Source organism: Chenopodium album, chromosome 19, assembly GCF_948465745.1.
Source record: "Chenopodium album chromosome 19, dcCheAlbu1.1, whole genome shotgun sequence".
NCBI classification, from domain to species: Eukaryota; Viridiplantae; Streptophyta; class Magnoliopsida; order Caryophyllales; family Amaranthaceae; genus Chenopodium; species Chenopodium album.
The window spans coordinates 12,663,630-12,681,907 of record NC_137852.1 but is presented as its reverse complement, the minus strand read 5'-3'; the positions used below and the strand labels follow the sequence as shown (position 1 = coordinate 12,681,907).

The 18,278-nt window shown below is 32.6% G+C and overlaps 1 protein-coding gene and 1 long non-coding RNA gene across 2 annotated transcripts; one reads left to right on the top strand and one right to left on the bottom strand.

The window, feature by feature from the left end:
- Positions 1 to 1,459: 1,459 nt before the first annotated feature.
- On the bottom strand, positions 1,460 to 3,884 carry LOC145593504 (uncharacterized). Its single transcript, XR_014102751.1, has 3 exons — positions 3,669 to 3,884; positions 2,738 to 2,794; positions 1,460 to 1,651 (listed from the first exon to the last, which is right to left on the bottom strand). It is a non-coding gene; the product is annotated as an uncharacterized LOC145593504 (long non-coding RNA).
- Positions 3,885 to 13,442: 9,558 nt separating this feature from the next.
- On the top strand, positions 13,443 to 16,096 carry LOC145596089 (elongation factor 1-alpha). The gene is made up of 3 exons (XM_081652520.1): positions 13,443 to 13,521; positions 14,411 to 14,888; positions 15,000 to 16,096. The coding sequence occupies exons 2-3, from the start codon at positions 14,427 to 14,429 to the stop codon at positions 15,879 to 15,881; spliced, it is 1,344 nt and encodes a 447-aa protein (XP_081508646.1). The 5' UTR covers positions 13,443 to 13,521; positions 14,411 to 14,426; the 3' UTR covers positions 15,882 to 16,096.
- The last annotated feature ends 2,182 nt before the right edge of the window (positions 16,097 to 18,278 follow it).

Below are 18,278 nucleotides of genomic sequence, written 5' to 3'. Positions count from 1 at the left end.
CTGGAATCTTATAGAGAGTAAAATATTTGCAACATTTCTTAATCCAGGCCACAATCTAGGATTAGAACCATCAAATTTAGGGATTTGGAGTTCGGGTTTCATACCTAAGGTCACGTTAGGGTTTGATTCGACATCATGAATCGAAGATCGAGGAGCCGAATTAGGTGAAGAATCCGAACAACTGCGCATATCAGCTAGGATAGAACGCATCAAAGTCATCAATTCACCATACCTCGTGTTCTGATCATCCATCTTTTTCATCAAATTTTGACAACGTTCGTCAACCCGGAGAATCCCACAATGCTCCGCCATGGAAGAGAAGGACAGACGGACAGACGAGGAGGGCAGCGGTTGGCTCTGATACCACTGATAAGGAGTTAATTCCTTATCTGATTTCTGAGGTGCAGAAATCCAGCTCTATACCCAGACAATGGTGGAGTAAGCAAGAAGAAATAGAAAAGAAGAGAAGAGAAGATCAGGGAAGAGAAGAGAAGATAGAGAGAGAAAGAGAGATTAGAGAGGAAGTTGTAATTCATTTTTTAAATCTTCAATTACAACCTAAGGTGCATTAATAAGGTATGACCTCTAACAGAAAGATTCTCTCTAATCACAAAAGGACAAAAGATAAAAATAACAACTTTGCTAATTAGTATATCTTTTCTTCTCATTTCTCCTGTATCATAATTTCACCGACATATGCTTATAATAATTGTCCTTTTGTATTTACGACATATATGAAGTTAAATATACACTCAAGGAAAATTGAAGAGATGAAGTGAGAGTAAAATTGTACCCCTTACATTATAACACCACTCATAATATCCTAATATTAGACTTTCTGTCATTATTTTAAACATCAGGCCAATTTAGAGGAAATATGTCACCATATATCTACCTTCATTCGGTGCATCCTAACAAGTATGTTACCTCTCTCTGATGATACATGGGCTCAGTGCATAACTCACCAAAATTGGAAGAATTTTAAGTCATGAGGTGCTACTCACTTTTCGTTCAACAATGAGGCTCATTAATTAACCTTAGGTACGCATGGGTGAGCTACAAATTGAACTTAAAATTCTAAGTCATTTGGTACTTTGCCAACAAGCATGTTACCTCTTGCCAAAGCATGAGACTTATTATAAGCCCACACCAACTAAAAAGAAAATCATTAGCTATTTGACGCATATATGCCATCTCTCCCAAGCATAGGTGTAACACCCTAGAAATTCCTTTCCTTTAAATACACATTTTACTCTTTTTAAAATACGATTTAGGAATATCTAAGACATTACCGCCACCGTGAAAACGGCTAAGGCAATTATCAAAGACACACAGCGGAAGACTTAACTCAAAACCATTCAAAAACGAGTCAACTTAAAAGTCAACCAAACGAAAGTAAAGATTAAAACCAAAGTCAAACGAAGTCAAATAAAATCAACCTACAACTTGGAACCATTGAAGGCCCTTATCAAAACCAATTAAATTACGAAAAACCTTTGCGTTAGTCTCATAAGCATAACATAATATAATATAACATTTGAATGCAATAAACCACATCTCAACTAATAGAAACTAGCATGATTCGCTTTTCACTCATGCCCCGTCATGAATATGTTTCAACACCTGAAAAGATTATCTCTACTTGCCCCCACTACTCTCCATTAAAATGGATCATCGTAGGGCCAAGATAAAGACATAGCCAGACACAAACAACACACACAATCAGCAAAGCTGAGTACATAAGCGTATTTAAACACACTAACATGCAACTCCTAGCATCACACATACTTACCTCATTGCACCTGTTTACAAGCACACACAACAAACAACAAGACTCTTTAACTGGACACTAAATAATTCATTTAGCGTTGATTACGCATCGAACGGGTTTCCAACTAAACCTACCTCAATAAATTGAGGCCCACTGACACGGGAGCTAACCGTGCCAGCATCACCTATGCCACACATTGGTGGCGGAATTCCAGCGCATAATAATAATAAAAAGGAATATACAGCGTCCTGTACTCCATTAGAAGTTATGATCAAATATAAAGTCACATAACTCCCCCCATATGTTCATACTCAAGGTATATACGTTCCAAGAGTTTTGGTGCGTAATCTCTTTCACTTTACGTTATTTACAGATTATTAAACTTGGTGATGACTCCCAAAGCATAATAACTCAATCAACAACAATTATTCAATCAAACAAACATACCAATTTAATTCTTGAATAATTAGTGACCACATATAATTTAATGTTGAACCCTTTTTAAAACTACCTCAGTGTCAAAGACACCTTAAACGCATAAAGCGCCAACAATCCTATCCCTCGGTGTTAAAAACACCTTAAGTGCACAAATGCACCAACATACTATTTATTCCTTGTGTACATAGACACTTATATAGCTCCTTCCTCATGCTTAATGCATCAATAAAAATTATATGGACTATAATAAAATTCCTTTTCAATATTCTAAACATAATTAAACAATTAGTTTAATTAAACATGCTCTCTAACATGCCATAAATAAATATGTAGTCCATATACTCATGCCAAAAATATAATTTCCAATCCATAGATCATCACAAATAAATTCATGCTTCATAATCCAATCACCAATACTAATAATTCACAATTTAATACATGAACCTTAGCATGATACTACTTGTAATCAATAGAAACCAAACCTAGCATGATTCTACATCATCAAATAAGCTAAGTACGCGAACGTACCTCAATTAAGCCCATAAAGTGGCCGAAAATACTACAACAATTTCCGAATCAAGTCTCCTACATAAAGGGACAATAATACTAAATTAATTACTCTTGTATACACAATTTCCAGCAACTTAAACTCACTTTAAACTATTTAGAATAATCTAAAAATTATTTAAAAACCCCTAATTAAACTCCTTTTTAATAAGTAATCACACCCTTTTATTAAAATCACAATTATACTACTTTACATAAAATCCCAGCATTTTAAACTAATCAAAAACCCCTTTAAAACTTCATCAAAATATATTTTCATACTTAAATTATCCATAGAAAAATTAAATTATCTCTTACCCTTTAAACTCAAGGATAAAAATTAAAAAAAAACTTCGTTAAAAATCAAAAACTGTCCGAAAATCATACTTAGAGGCTGAATTTGGCCACGAGAGGGTGGTATTTACTACCAAAGGTAGTAAGTTTTTCTTAAAACGTTGTTTCCACATGGAAAACACTACTTTTTTGTCAAAATCGGATGAGTTTAGAACCTGATCGGGATTAAAACGGGATTAATATTAACGAACGGGAATCTATAAATTAAAACACGAATTTATGTGTTCAAAATAATCTGGAATTAAGTTAAACTAATTAGTACTTATAATCAACAAAATTTCCAAAATAGCATTACTATAAAAGCCCTAAATCAATTGTTCATAAAAGCCCTAAAAATCAAGTCTTTAATAATAAAAACCCTAACTTTTAATACTTTATAAAATCTGAAATTAAAACACTTTATACTCTAAAATTTACAATCTTTAATCATCAAAACATAATTATAAAGTATACTAATCATGTTTAGACAATTAAAATCAATACCCAAAATATATAAAGTATAGGGATAATAATTAAAACAAAATAAAGAAGGAGAGAAGAGGGAGAAGAAGAAGACCACCGTGGGTGGTGGCCGGCCGGCTGGCCGACGGTGACATGGCAGGAGGGTGGGCCGGGTGACGTGGCAGCAGCGTCGGTGATGTGGCCCGGCGATCTCGCGACCATGAGTGCGTGAACATGTTCACGTAGGAAAGAAAAACAAAGAAAAGGAGGAATAAGGAAAAAGAAAAGAAAGAAGAAAAAGAAAGGAAAAATAAAGAAAATAATACTTACATGGCAAAACTGATTTTTGGCCTCCTTGTGTGGAAAATTTTTGGGGTCTTGGGGGATATATATAGAGTAGAGAGTATAGGATAGGTTTGGGCTTAATAAATATAATGGACTTAAATTATAAAACATTTGACCCACAAGGGTTCAAATAAGTAATTGGGCTTAGTAAAATGAAATGGGTAGGTCTAACAAGGGTATGTAGGAAGAGTATACATACGATTAATTAAACGAGCTCATATAATTAATAATCGTTTAGCCCAAAATATAATTTACTTTTATAAACCTTATTTAAAATATTTTAACCCTTCAAAATATTTAATCAAAATACTTGAGCCCTTAACAATACATTTTATTAATACTTAAATACTTTATAAAAATACATAAAAATAAGGGGTATTACAATAGGTCTCATCAGCCTCATATTGAGTGAGTATTGCACATCACTCCAACTTAGAAGAAAATTGTAAGTCTTTGGTGCATGCCAGGCCAATCATGCCGCTTCTCACCCAAGCATGAAGCTCATTGATTGCCTAAACACGGGCCTCGTCAGCCCCTAAATCATGAACAAGCAATGATCAACCCATCAAGATACAAACAAATTTTAAGTCATTTTTAGTGCATTCTTACAAACATGCTACCTCTCATTGACTCACATGGCTAAATTTCCTCTGCAATGAAGTGTTTTCTTTTTTTTTTTTTTTTTTTCTCATCTATTTCCTCTAGAAGGATCAACAACTATTTACTCACATGGCTAGTGTTAATTTCCTTTGGAAGGATCTACAACTATTTAAACATCTCTTGTACATATCAAGATTCTAGAGTGCTAGAACTTTGTGAATCATTTCGGAATATTATAAATACAAACTAAGGCTTTGTACTCAATAAAGTATAGAAGCTTCTTGGTAGCTAAGGACTAGAACTACCCTCCATTTGAGGAAGTTAGAATGTTCTAGGTTATACATAGGAGGCCTATAAATAAGGAGCCTACCAGCCTTTTGTACATTATCCAAGCACTTTGTAAACCTCTAATGCAATACAAAAAACAAGATTTGCTCATACAACTCACTTGTGTTCCCATGCCTGCTTCATTACTTAGCTTTCGTTGCACACTTAAGTTTAAGAAAGCATTGGGTTTTAGCTTTGATTTGACAAGCATACTTGGGATCACTTTTATCAATATACCTCTAAACACAGATCTTAGCTTAAATTCACCATTAATTGAAAGTCCAATACATGCTTATTAATAACTATCTAACAATCAACCCTTACTTTTGGTAGTGACTAAAATTATTAACATCGTCCTCGACAATGAACTCAAGACTTGCATCTAATGATAATAATCATAAGTTTGCTGCTTTGATCAATTAAGCGTAAAAAACAATTTACTAAGAGCACCCATGAAGGTACTCACCCTCACTCAAGGCCTGCTATGGGCATGTGCGAACAGCACCATAGCACAGGGTCCCAAATTGGGAAGGACAGTTAAATAAAAAAAAAGGGTTTGAATACATAGTATAAATATAATTAGTGCTTATATATTATATTAAATCAATTCTGGTAAGTTGGTAGCAGCAGTATAATTAGAAGGGACTGGTCACTTGGTAAAAAATTTTGTACTTTTTGTTTTCTTTATTGTTTAAATTTTGATCATCTTTCGTGAACAAAGTGAAATTATTTCTTCGTTTTTTTCACTCTTTTTTTCATACGTTTGAACGACAAAATCATTTTTTTTTCTTCTTTGTTCCCTTATGTTTTTAGTTTTATTTCACATAAATTTTGTAATTTTTGGCTTCGTATACTTTTCAGTATTCCTCATCCATTCAAGAAAAAATTAAATCATCTAACCTTTAATTAACACTAGATGTAAAACTTGTGCAATGCACGGATTTTATATAATATTTTTTATATTTATGTTGTTTTATATTATTATTTTGCTTTCTTTATGTTATAAATCTTATACTTAAAAAGAGCAATTAATTTTTTATGAATGAATTTGAAAAGGAAAACACTTATTAGCACTTGCAAGCTATTGTAATCAAGAAGAAAAACTAATTTAATAAAAAACTTATTATAAGAAATCAATTTAATCCCTACCTTATAAAAAGTAGAAAATAACTCTTAGGAATAGTGTGCTACCGATTATACCCTAAAAAATGTGTACCAAATTGTGTGCAAAATGTGTATTTACTTTTTTACCCTCATTAATATGGTTACTATCATTAATATATTTAATGCCTTTTTTCTTTATTCATATATCATCAATTAATTCAGTTTTTTAAACAAAAAACATTACATGTTTTTTTTTAATAAGAAAATTCTAATGTTTTACACTTCATATAATATTATTATTATTATTTAAAAAGCAAAAAAAAAATTGTATATACAAAGAGACGGTTTATAACCAAGATACTTATTATTTTTACTCTTTTGTAATTGCTCTTCTTATTTACTATCTTGTTGTCCTTTAATTACAATTATCGTTAAAATTTATTAGCTTTTGAAATGTACATATAAAAAACGTTATAGAATTTGAATGAGATTCATATCAAATAGTACAGTGATATTTGAGCATACGTATGTCATCAAGAGGTATAAAGAACTTAAAAATCCTAAAATCAACGGAAATTAATCGATGGTAGGAAAAAAATAGCTGGTATTAAATTAATTAGTGAGAGAATTTAAGAGGAAAAAATATACATTATTAAGTTTTTAGCTGCAACATTTTACATATTATTACTCCATAGTCCATATGACCACAGTCCCAAAGCTCACAAAAAAAATCATTTGAAGAAAAACACGCTAAAAATATTACACTAAGTATTATTGAACATGCACATCAATTAAGAGTTCTAAACTAACACTCGACGCTTAAAATATGAAGGGATGCAAATCAATTAAATATAATTTAATGAATAATTTTGAAATAACACTATCAAACTTTTTAGGGTTTTAAAAAATAATTGTCTTAAAAGATTTTGGTGGCTTTCTTATACTATTCTACAAATTCACCACATAGACACATAAACCAGATAGTGTACATATTAAAATTATCAGGTCTACCACCCAAACCAACCGTATAAATACATGCCAATACAAATTCTCCGCAAGAGCTAGCCCCTCCGCGCGCATCGCGCGCGTACGATACCCTAGTAAAAAGAAAAGTTGCTTCTTTTATCCCAACTTATAAAAAGAATCCAATAATATTATTTCTACTCGTAACAATAAAAAATCCCAAATGGTTACCTATGTACGAAATATTGTGTGGTTAATTAGTGGTTGATATGAATTAAATTTATAATGCCTATTTATAATAAAATAAAATATCAGCACCAAAAAAAATAATAAAATAAAATAAAACTTAAGTTTATAATATTAAATCATATCTTTTCATCATAAATTTTATCATTCTTTTCTAATCTAATCTCACTTTTTTTAAATAAAAATAATATTATTTTGTCAAAAAAACTATTATCTATAAGCTAAGATTATGTTTTTTAATAGTGACTTTTTAAAAATCGTACTATATTTATATACTTTAGTTATTAGGGATAAAAATTATCCTAGATCATAAGGATTATATTTTTTTATTAATTGTGATTTCTTTTAAATCATAATAATAATTTTTTTTAATATTTTTTCAATTAAAATTTATATTCATAATTTTTGTAAACTGTTTTTTAGATGACATGTTTTAATAATATTTTATAAAACTATACGTCTTTTTAAAAATTATCATATATGTTTTTTTTTCTAAGTTATCATATTTTAATTTTGATAATTACATGTTAAAAATCTTTCCCGTATAATCATGCAATTTTTTTTTTGTAAATTATCATATATGTTTTATTTCACTACAAGAAAATAACCTTTTCGTAGCGATTATTTCAACCTTTAGTATCGATTGTAATTGCAACAAAAATCTTTCCCAACGAATGGTCATTCGATACAATATCCCCCGTTGCCTTAGCCTTTAGTAGTGGTTTTCAATATCGCTGGGGTTGGCCTCAATAATCGATACCAAAAACTACATCCAATCGTGGTGATTATTGTAGCGATTACAATCGCTATAAATGTTGAACTCTTTTTCTTCAAAAAAAAAAGGCATGCTTATGATCTTTATAAGATTCGAACATGCAACCTCAAACTCTTATAGTAAATGTTTCACCAATAAGCTTTGACATATTTTATGTATTCTTTGTCAACAATATTTATATATCTAGTGTTGAAAAGGCTTTTCGTATCGATTTTTGGGATTTGGTGGCGATTGTAAATGATACGATTTCTCAAAATTATATAAATGTGTAAAAATAGTGTGGATATGTATTATTATGTTTTCCGTATCGATTTTATATGGAAAAACCATGGCGATTGTAAAATGATAACGACTTCCTTAATGATTTCACAAACATACTTGCATATTGTAGCAAATGTACAATCGCTACGAAAAGACATTTTTCTTGTAGTGTTTTTGTAAATTTATATATTTAAAATTTAATATCTAAAGATAATCTTTAGATTTTAAGAAGAATAAATTTTTAGTTTTTAGAATAATTTAAATCCTAACAAATCTCTATTAGTTGTTTTCACCTACGTGGCAAAAATTTTGAATCTCATTCGATATTTTTGCTTAGATGGCGAGTGAATTTTTTAATTCTAAAATATAATACAAATTTAATTTTTAATTGTTCGAGATAAAATTTTTGCTTATCTTCTGAAAATTTAGTTGTATTTTATATTGTAATTACAAGGGAATGGTCACTTGGTCAGAAATTTTGTATTTTTTGTTTTCTTAAATTTTTGTAATTAAATTAGAAGGAAATGTCATTAGATTAGATTAGATTTTTGTAATTAAGTTAGAAGGAAATGCCATTAGTTAATCCAAAATCTATCTATAACTTTATAATATTGTAACACCCTAGAAATTCTTTTCCTTTAAAATACACTTTCCCCTCTTGAAAATACGTTTTAGGAATATCTAAGACATTACCGCCACCGTGAAAACGGCTAAGGCAACAATCAAAGATACACAGCGGAAGACTTGAAAGTCAAAACTAAGAAATGACACAATTTAAAAAAACCGAACTAACAAAAATAAAGTTGAAAATCAACAAAACCAAGTTAAATAAAATCCACTACAACTTGGAACCACTTAGGGCCCTTATTCAAAAACCGATCAATCAAATAATAGTGTTAGTCCAATAAATAATAAAACAAAACATCCAAAACATAATTATTACACATCCTAGTGGAAACTAGCATAATTCTCTCTTCACTCATGCCCCATCATGAACATGCCTCAATACCTGAAAAGAGTATCTCTACTTGCCCCCACTACTCTCCATTAAAATGGATCATCGTAGGGCCAAGATAAAGACATAGCCAGACACAAACAACACACACAATCAGCAAAGCTGAGCACATAAGCGTATTTAAACACACTAACATGCAACTCCTAGCATCACACATACTTACCTCATTGCACCTGTTTACAAGCACACACAACAAACAACAAGACTCTTTAACTGGACACTAAATAATTCATTTAGCGTTGATTACGCATCGAACGGGTTTCCAACTAAACCTACCTCAATAAATTGAGGTCCACTGACACGGGAGCTAACCATGCTAGCATCACCTATGCCACACATTGGTGGCGGAATTCCAGCGCATAATAATAAAAGGGAATATACAGCGTCCTGTACTCCATTAGAAGTTATGGTTAAATATAAAACCCCATAACTCCCCCCATTGTTCATACTCAAGGTATATACGTTCCAAGAGTTTTGGTGCGTAATCTCTTTCACTTTACGTTATTTACAGATTATTAAACTTGGTGATGACTCCCAAAGCATAATAACTCAATCAACAACAATTATTCAATCAAACAAACATACCAATTTAATTCTTGAATAATTAGTGACCACATATAATTTAATGTTGAACCCTTTTTAAAACTACCTCAGTGTCAAAGACACCTTAAACGCATAAAGCGCCAACAATCCTATCCATCAGTGTTAAAAACACCTTAAGTGCACAAAGGCACCAACATACTATTTATTCCTTGTGTACATAGACACTTATATAGCTCCTTCCTCATGCTTAATGCATCAATAAAAATTATATGGACTATAATAAAATTCCTTTTCAATATTCTAAACATAATTAAATAATTAGTTTAATTAAACATGCTCTCTAACATGCCATAAATAAATATGTAGTCCATATACTCATGCCAAAAATATAATTTCCAATCCATAGATCATCACAAATAAATTCATGCTTCATAATACAATCACCAATACTAATAATTCACAATTTAATACATGATCCTTAGCATGATACTACTTGTAATTGATTGAAACCAAACCTAGCATGATTCTACATCATCAAATATGCTAAGTACGCGAACGTACCTTGAATATGATCTTAAAATCGCCACGACTAGTAAAAATTGCTTACTTCAAAGTCTCCTACACATTAAAATTATAATAGTGTATCAAAGTCCACTCTAAACAAATTTCCAGCAATATATACTATTTTAAAACCCTTCATAAATTAATTAGAATAAGCTGAAATTATATTTAGAACACCATAATTAAGTCCCCCTTAATGGGTAATTTAAATTTCCTTTGAAAACATAATATTTAGGGTTCTACATAAAATTCCTGCACTATTTTTTCTAATTAAAACTTGCTGAAATTTAGTCTTAAAGCACTTAAATTGAAGATCTAAACATTAATACATCATATACTTTCATAATTTCATAAATCAATAACCTAGGGTTTCAAAAATTGGGGCTTTTTAATTAGAACTAAATCTGAAAATTTATTAATATAATTACATCATTCAAATATCAAAAATTAATCCAAAAACTCATAATTTATAATTAGATCTAAGCATAGATTAAAAATAGAGAAGAAAGATTAAGTTTTTTTTTTTTTTCGAGAGCCAAACACGGCAGCAGCAGCCACCGCGGCAAGGCTGGGCTGCTGCCGCCTGCCGCCGCAGCTGCTGGCCGTGCGCTGGTGGCTTGCGGTGGTGGTCCGGCCACGTGCGTGGTGGTGGTGGTGGCCGGCCGTGCATAGGGGAAGGGGAAGAGGAAGAAAAAAAAGAAAGAAAAGTAAAGAGAAAAGGGGAGAAGCTTACCTTGGGTTTTCTCCACTCTGGGCAAAGTTGATTTGCCTCATAAGTGGGATATTTATACCCCTTCTCTACCAATCCTTTTACCCTAAACTTTCCTCTTTTAATTTTCCCAATCCCTTCCCAAATAAAACTTGTTAAAAATTAAAATTTCTTAAATTAAAACCCCATCTTTTATATAAAAATAATTAAATAAACTTTCCTTTTATAATAATATTAATTAAAATGCTTTAATTAAAATGATTATAACTAATTAAATATTTTATAAAATACATACTTTAAATAAAATACGTATAAAAATACGGGGTATTACAACTATAGGCGAAACCAGGAATGACACATGTCATCTCATGGTTAAAAATTTTCCCTCCAAAAGTTATTTATTTATTTTTTTTATTTTTTTGGCCAAAGCTTCTAGAGAAGTTTTTATTACAAACTATACAATAATATTTAACTTCCCATTTGATAAGTATATTCCATTTGTACACATTCAAACAAAGATATTATTTTTTTTTATACAATAGGCGAAACCAGGAATGACACATGTCATCTCATGGTTAAAAATTTTCCCTCCAAAAGTTTTTTATTTATTTTTTTATTTTTTTGGCCAAAGCTTCTAGAGAAGTTTTTATTACAAACTACACAATAATATTTAACTTCCCATTTGATAAGTATATTCCATTTGTACACATTCAAACAAAGATATTATTTTTTTTATACAATATTATGCTATATATATAGTTTTCTATCTATAACTTTGTAATGTAATTCATAGTTATTTTTTTTAGTCGTGCATATATTATGCTCTCCGTTTTCTTTAGTGTGATAAATTTTAATTTTTTTTTTTTTTTTTTTTTTTTTTTTTGTAATTAGAGAAATTTCATCCTATTTTGCAATTAGGTATAATTTTTTAATAATTAAATAGTGTTAAACTAATGATAAGTAATCTAGTTCTTTACTAAATTACATACATATATTTATTTTATTTATTATTTTACCAATTTTTGAGCATCATCATATTCATTAGGAATTACATGCAATTACATTTTAATATTTTTGATCCAATCAAGATCATTTTTTTTAAGCATACATAACTCATAATAACTATATTTGATGTTATTGACGAAAATCTTACCACATTTTTATAGTTTATAATCCCTTGATTAATACAAAATTATTTATAAATAATTACCATCCATTATAATTACAAACATTCGTGGATCAAGTCACCAATTCGACAACCATTGATTTGAATACTCCAATTCCACCAAGTCTATTAATAGTTAAAAGTGTTAGAGGACCATCTCAACCAAAAGCTTAAGCTGATGGTTGAGGTCCAGGAATATGTTTTATACTCTATCACTCCCCCTCACATGAAAGGCCCTTTGGGCTTGAAATGTGGATGCAACACAGGCCCACCCATACCTGGTGCGAATTAATTCCACTTTGAAGGAGGGGTGGATGAGATTCGAACCCGTGACCTTTGTGTCACGTTGGCTCTGATACCATGTTAGAGGACCATCTCAACCAAAAGCTTAAGTTGATGGTTGAGGTCCAGGAATATGTTTTATACTCTATCAAAAAGTTCTTCTCGTTTCTTATTTAATATATAGAGAAAACATTATTCCCAAATCACCCTTCGTGGCATCCATTGAGATATATGTTAATCTCGTCATTAACACCATTCTGTTCCTAATTCTTCGAATTATATACTTAAATCTATATAACTATGTTTAAACAAATGTTGCTAATATCATCATTATCCACGCGACAGCTTTTCCTTAATTCTTATTTTCCATCTAAATGATTTTATATTTAGTTTTAATCTTCCAAAATACATGTACTTATGTTTTTACTATTTTTCATGTACTTATGATTTTACTCCACTATTTTGTACAAAGTTGTAAACTCTTCATTCAGTTTTGCTTATTTAATACTTTGTACTTTGTATTATATATATATAATAATAATTATATTTATCTTCATATGGTTTTAAAAAAAAATATTTTTCTTCGTCTACATTAGGTTAATCATTTTTTATAACTTTTCTTATGAGCACTATGCATATAAATTTGTAAAATCTTCCTTTTAAGTATTATACATAAGGAATTTAAGCAATTATCTTCATCTCAAATCACAAGAATACTACCCAAGATTACTCAATTATACACATTCCTCAACCTTTTCTCATAATAAACAAATACAGTATAAAAGACCATCCTCAATTATTTTTCAATTTCCATATCATAATAATAAATAAAACACCATCCCTAATCTTATCATCCCATTTATCTTATCATATCAATAAATTTCATAAGGACAATTTGGTCAATTCAACCTAAAAACAAAGGACAATTTGGTCAAATGCAATTTGACCTACTCTATTCCTTTGCATAATTTTCCCTCTACTATAAAAACCAAAACCCGCCTCTCTCTGCAAACCCTCTTTGCTTAATTTGCTCCACTCTCATTCTCGGCTAGGGTTTCTGCTCATCTTCTGCTTGGTTCGTCTTTCTCTCTCCTAATTTCTTAATTTTTAATCTTAATTTCTTCAGTTGTTGTTGATAATCTTGCATGCACAGATTCAATTCCTTTTTGTTTTATTTTATTTTGATGATTTTTGTAATTTTTTTTGGTTGATTTGTGAATTGGTTTTTGTGTTGAATTTGAAGTTAGATTTGGGCTAATTGATTCTGTTTTGTGTGTATTTGATTTAATTTGATAAATTGATGATATTTTTAATGTCAAGTTGTGGAATTGAATTCAATTTTATGCTTGAATTCATACTTAGATTTGAGCTGCATGGTGTTGTTATTTTACATTTAGATTGTGTTTATTGATTTGGGTGTTACTTTGATTATATTTGTTTATGATTTTGCTACTCAGATCTGCTACTCTGTTGATTACTTTGTGTGAAATTGTTCATCTTTATTTGTTTTCTGTCAATTTTGAATCATTTTTCAATCAAAAACTAAGTTAATATATGGTGTTATAATTGTTCGATGTTTTTTATGTTTGTTATGTGTTGATTTATATTGACTTAGTGTACTGTTGGATTTGATGGGATTTTGGCGGGCGGAGAAATTGTAGCATGAATTTGAATTACAGAGCTAGTGTGGTAAACATTGAATCTGTTGTGTGTTAGAGATTCATCTTAGTTTGACATGCTTATTTTTGCGATGATTAATTGATGTCTTGGATAGCTTGAATCTGATTTATTGGTATGTTTTGCATTGGTATAAAAAAAATCAGTATCCAATGAAATGTGTTGTATGTTGTATGGTTCTGTAGCTGTTTGATGTCGTATTGAAATGAACATTCCATGTAATGCATCATTTGTTGTTGTTCTTTTGAATATGGGTTGGTCCTAACTCATTTTGTTTATGCAAGCAGCTTCACAAAGTTCACCATGGGTAAGGAAAAGATTCATATCAGTTTGGTGGTCATTGGCCACGTCGACTCTGGAAAGTCGACCACCACTGGTCACTTGATCTACAAGCTTGGTGGTATTGACAAGCGTGTGATCGAGAGATTCGAGAAGGAAGCTGCTGAGATGAACAAGAGGTCCTTCAAGTACGCATGGGTGCTCGACAAACTTAAGGCCGAGCGTGAGCGTGGTATTACCATTGATATTGCCTTGTGGAAGTTTGAGACCAACAAGTACTACTGTACCGTCATTGATGCCCCCGGACATCGTGACTTTATCAAGAACATGATTACTGGTACCTCCCAGGCTGATTGTGCTATCCTCATTATTGACTCCACCACTGGAGGATTTGAGGCTGGTATCTCCAAGGATGGTCAGACCCGTGAGCACGCTCTTCTTGCCTTCACCCTTGGTGTCAAACAAATGATCTGTTGTTGTAACAAGGTATAAATTACCACTGTTTCATTGATATGCAGTTTATTGAGTCCTATAATTTAGTTTGTTTTAGTTTTCCAGTGTTTGCACTATTCTGATCATGCCTTGTTTTCTATATAGATGGATGCCACCACCCCCAAGTACTCAAAGGGTAGGTACGAAGAAATTGTCAAGGAAGTCTCCTCATACCTCAAGAAGGTTGGTTACAACCCAGACAAAATCCCATTCGTTCCCATCTCCGGGTTTGAGGGTGACAACATGATTGAGAGGTCCACCAACCTTGACTGGTACAAGGGACCAACCCTTCTTGAGGCTCTTGACTTGATCAACGAGCCAAAGAGGCCCTCAGACAAGCCCCTCCGTCTTCCACTTCAGGATGTGTACAAGATTGGAGGTATTGGAACGGTGCCAGTGGGTCGTGTTGAGACTGGTGTGTTGAAGCCTGGTATGCTTGTTACCTTCGGTCCCACTGGACTGACCACTGAAGTTAAGTCAGTTGAGATGCACCACGAGTCCCTTCCAGAGGCTCTTCCCGGTGACAACGTTGGGTTCAATGTTAAGAATGTTGCTGTCAAGGATCTCAAGCGTGGTTTCGTTGCTTCTGACTCCAAGAATGACCCTGCTAAGGAGGCAGCCAACTTCACTGCCCAGGTCATCATCATGAACCACCCTGGACAAATTGGAAACGGTTATGCTCCAGTGTTGGATTGCCACACTTCTCACATTGCTGTTAAGTTTGCTGAGCTTGTTACCAAGATTGACAGGCGTTCAGGTAAGGAGATTGAGAAGGAGCCCAAGTTCTTGAAGAATGGTGACGCCGGTATGGTTAAGATGATTCCCACCAAGCCTATGGTTGTGGAGACTTTCGCAGAGTACCCACCCCTTGGTCGTTTCGCTGTGAGGGACATGAGGCAGACTGTTGCTGTTGGTGTCATCAAGAATGTTGAGAAGAAGGACCCAACCGGGGCCAAGGTTACCAAGGCTGCCCTAAAGAAGAAATAGGATGTTTTGTCAGTCTAAATTTGAAAGTTTTGTTTAGGCTCTTGAAGGTTATCTGTGTACTGTTTTGTGTCATTTAGATTCTTGAGTTTGTGATTTTATAAGTTGCCCAGAATTTTTGTTTTTACATTTGTTCCTGTGTTGCCTACTGGAGTCTCAACATTAATTTTACTCTTATTGAAGTAGTGAGATTTGAATTGAGGTTCCAAACTTCCAAATTTTGTCTTTGAATGGGACCAAAACAACCAAAAAAAGTGCTGCATAAGGGCCTGTTCATATTTACTTAATTTCAGTTCAGTTCAGCTCCAATCAGTTCAGTTCAGTTCCAATTAGTTCAGTTCAGTTTCAATTAGTTCAGTTCAGTTCAGCTCTTAATTTCCCTCACATAAAATGTTCAGCTCTTAATTTCCCTCACATAAAATATTCATTTCAGCTCAGTTCAGCTCGAATCAGTTCAGTTCAACTCAGTTCAGTAAATATGAACAGGCCCTAAGTGCATACAACTGAAAGGACTACAGCTCATAACTTAATTTAAGAAAAAATAAGTCAAATTTAACAAATTTAAATGTTAAAACTTCATGTTGAAATTGTGGCGTTATGTAAGATAAAAGTGGATAGTGATAGAAAAAGAGTAATAAATATCCTATTTCCAATTAGGATGTTTCGCCTGGCCTGGCCTCAAATTAAGGCTATTAGTATTTAGGAGTATATGTTAAGCTTAGCAAAGCTTGAGCATTCATAAGGATAAGTTAGGGGTTTAATTTCCAGTAGGAACACTTAGAGGGTAAAGATTTTCCTTACCCTTTCCCCCATACTCTCAAATTGCATAGCTTGTAAACTCGGTTGGGTTGACGTATGAAAGGTTTCTATCTAAATCTCATCCTACAACCCGAATATTCAAAAAAGAAAAAAATAATACTTATGGAGTATTATTTAACTTAGATAGTGCCCCCCCCCCCCCCCCCCCCCCCTCAAAAAAAAAAAAAAAAATGTTATTATTATTATTATTATTATTATTTTGTTTGTTTACAATTACTTCTGACATTAAATATATGCATGTGATGTTTAAAAATTAGTAGGAGAACAAAATTTTCCTCCTCACTCCAACTTGTCAACAAAATTTTTTTTTACAAGTGTTTTTAATAGGAGGGTGATAGCAAAGTGTTCTTTATTTAATTTTGTTTTTCTTTTTGTTCTCCTCTGTATTGAATTTAATTTGAAAATTATTTTTGAATTTTAAAAACTTGAGAGAAAGTCGGCAATATAAAAAAGAAGATAAAAATCTTATTAATTTTTATTATATACTGCAAATAATAAATAATGCAAAATTTCCATAGAACACTAGAAATGGATTGAGTGATAAAAAAAAGAAATTGAGAGAGAGATTTAATTTACAACTTGAAAGAGAGATCCAACTGTTTGGTCAAGTGGTTCATTTATGCTTTATACCCTACTTCCATTTATGAGTTTAATCAGTTTATGGGTCAGATCTACTTTCTTTTTTCTTTATATCTATGATATGAAATTATAAAATAGTACTCGAAAATTAAATGTTGTTCATCCACATTTGTTTCCCTTGCTTTCTCATTAATGGGAAGTTGGATATGCAAGCTGCCAAAACAGAAGCTTTACAGATGAGTATTTGACACTCCATTTGTTAGATTATGTTATGCAAGAAGTAAATGTGCAGCAAATTTGTTCATGTTTTTTTTCTAAAAATGAAATGAAAGCTTATGCTAGCAATACTAGTAAGCATATAGTATACGAGGCTGAGATTACAATTGGTAAAATTTGATTATAATTTTCATTAAATTGGGTTAATCTTTTTACTTTAATACCCAACATAACTTATGCAAAAGAATATAATGTAATCCAACAAATTGAAACACACATGCCGTCCAAAACGTGATGTTGAAAAGAAACTAAAATGTGGGTTTATAACATATCTAGCGTCTTCCTCCACCACCTACACCAACACCAGTGCCTACTCCTTTGCCAGCACCGGCACCAACTCCGATTCCTACACCAATGCCAACACCGATGCCAACTCCTCCTCCGCCACCAAGTCCATGACCACCACCTAAGCCGGCACCACTTCCAAGTCCTCCACCTGCACCACTTCCAACTCCTCCACCAGCACCAAAGCCACCACCTTGACCCGAACCTCCACCAAGACCACCGCCTCCGCCTCCACCGCCACCTCCTCCTCCTCCACCCCCACCTCCTGCACCGGCTGCTCCACCTCCTACACCACCTCCAGCACCAAATCCACCTCCATGGCCCGAACCACCACCTAAACCTCCACCACCTCCTCCTCCAGCTCCACCGCCACCACCAAGACCTCCTCCGGCACCGCCTCCAACACCCCCACCGGCTCCAAAACCTCCACCTTTACCCGAA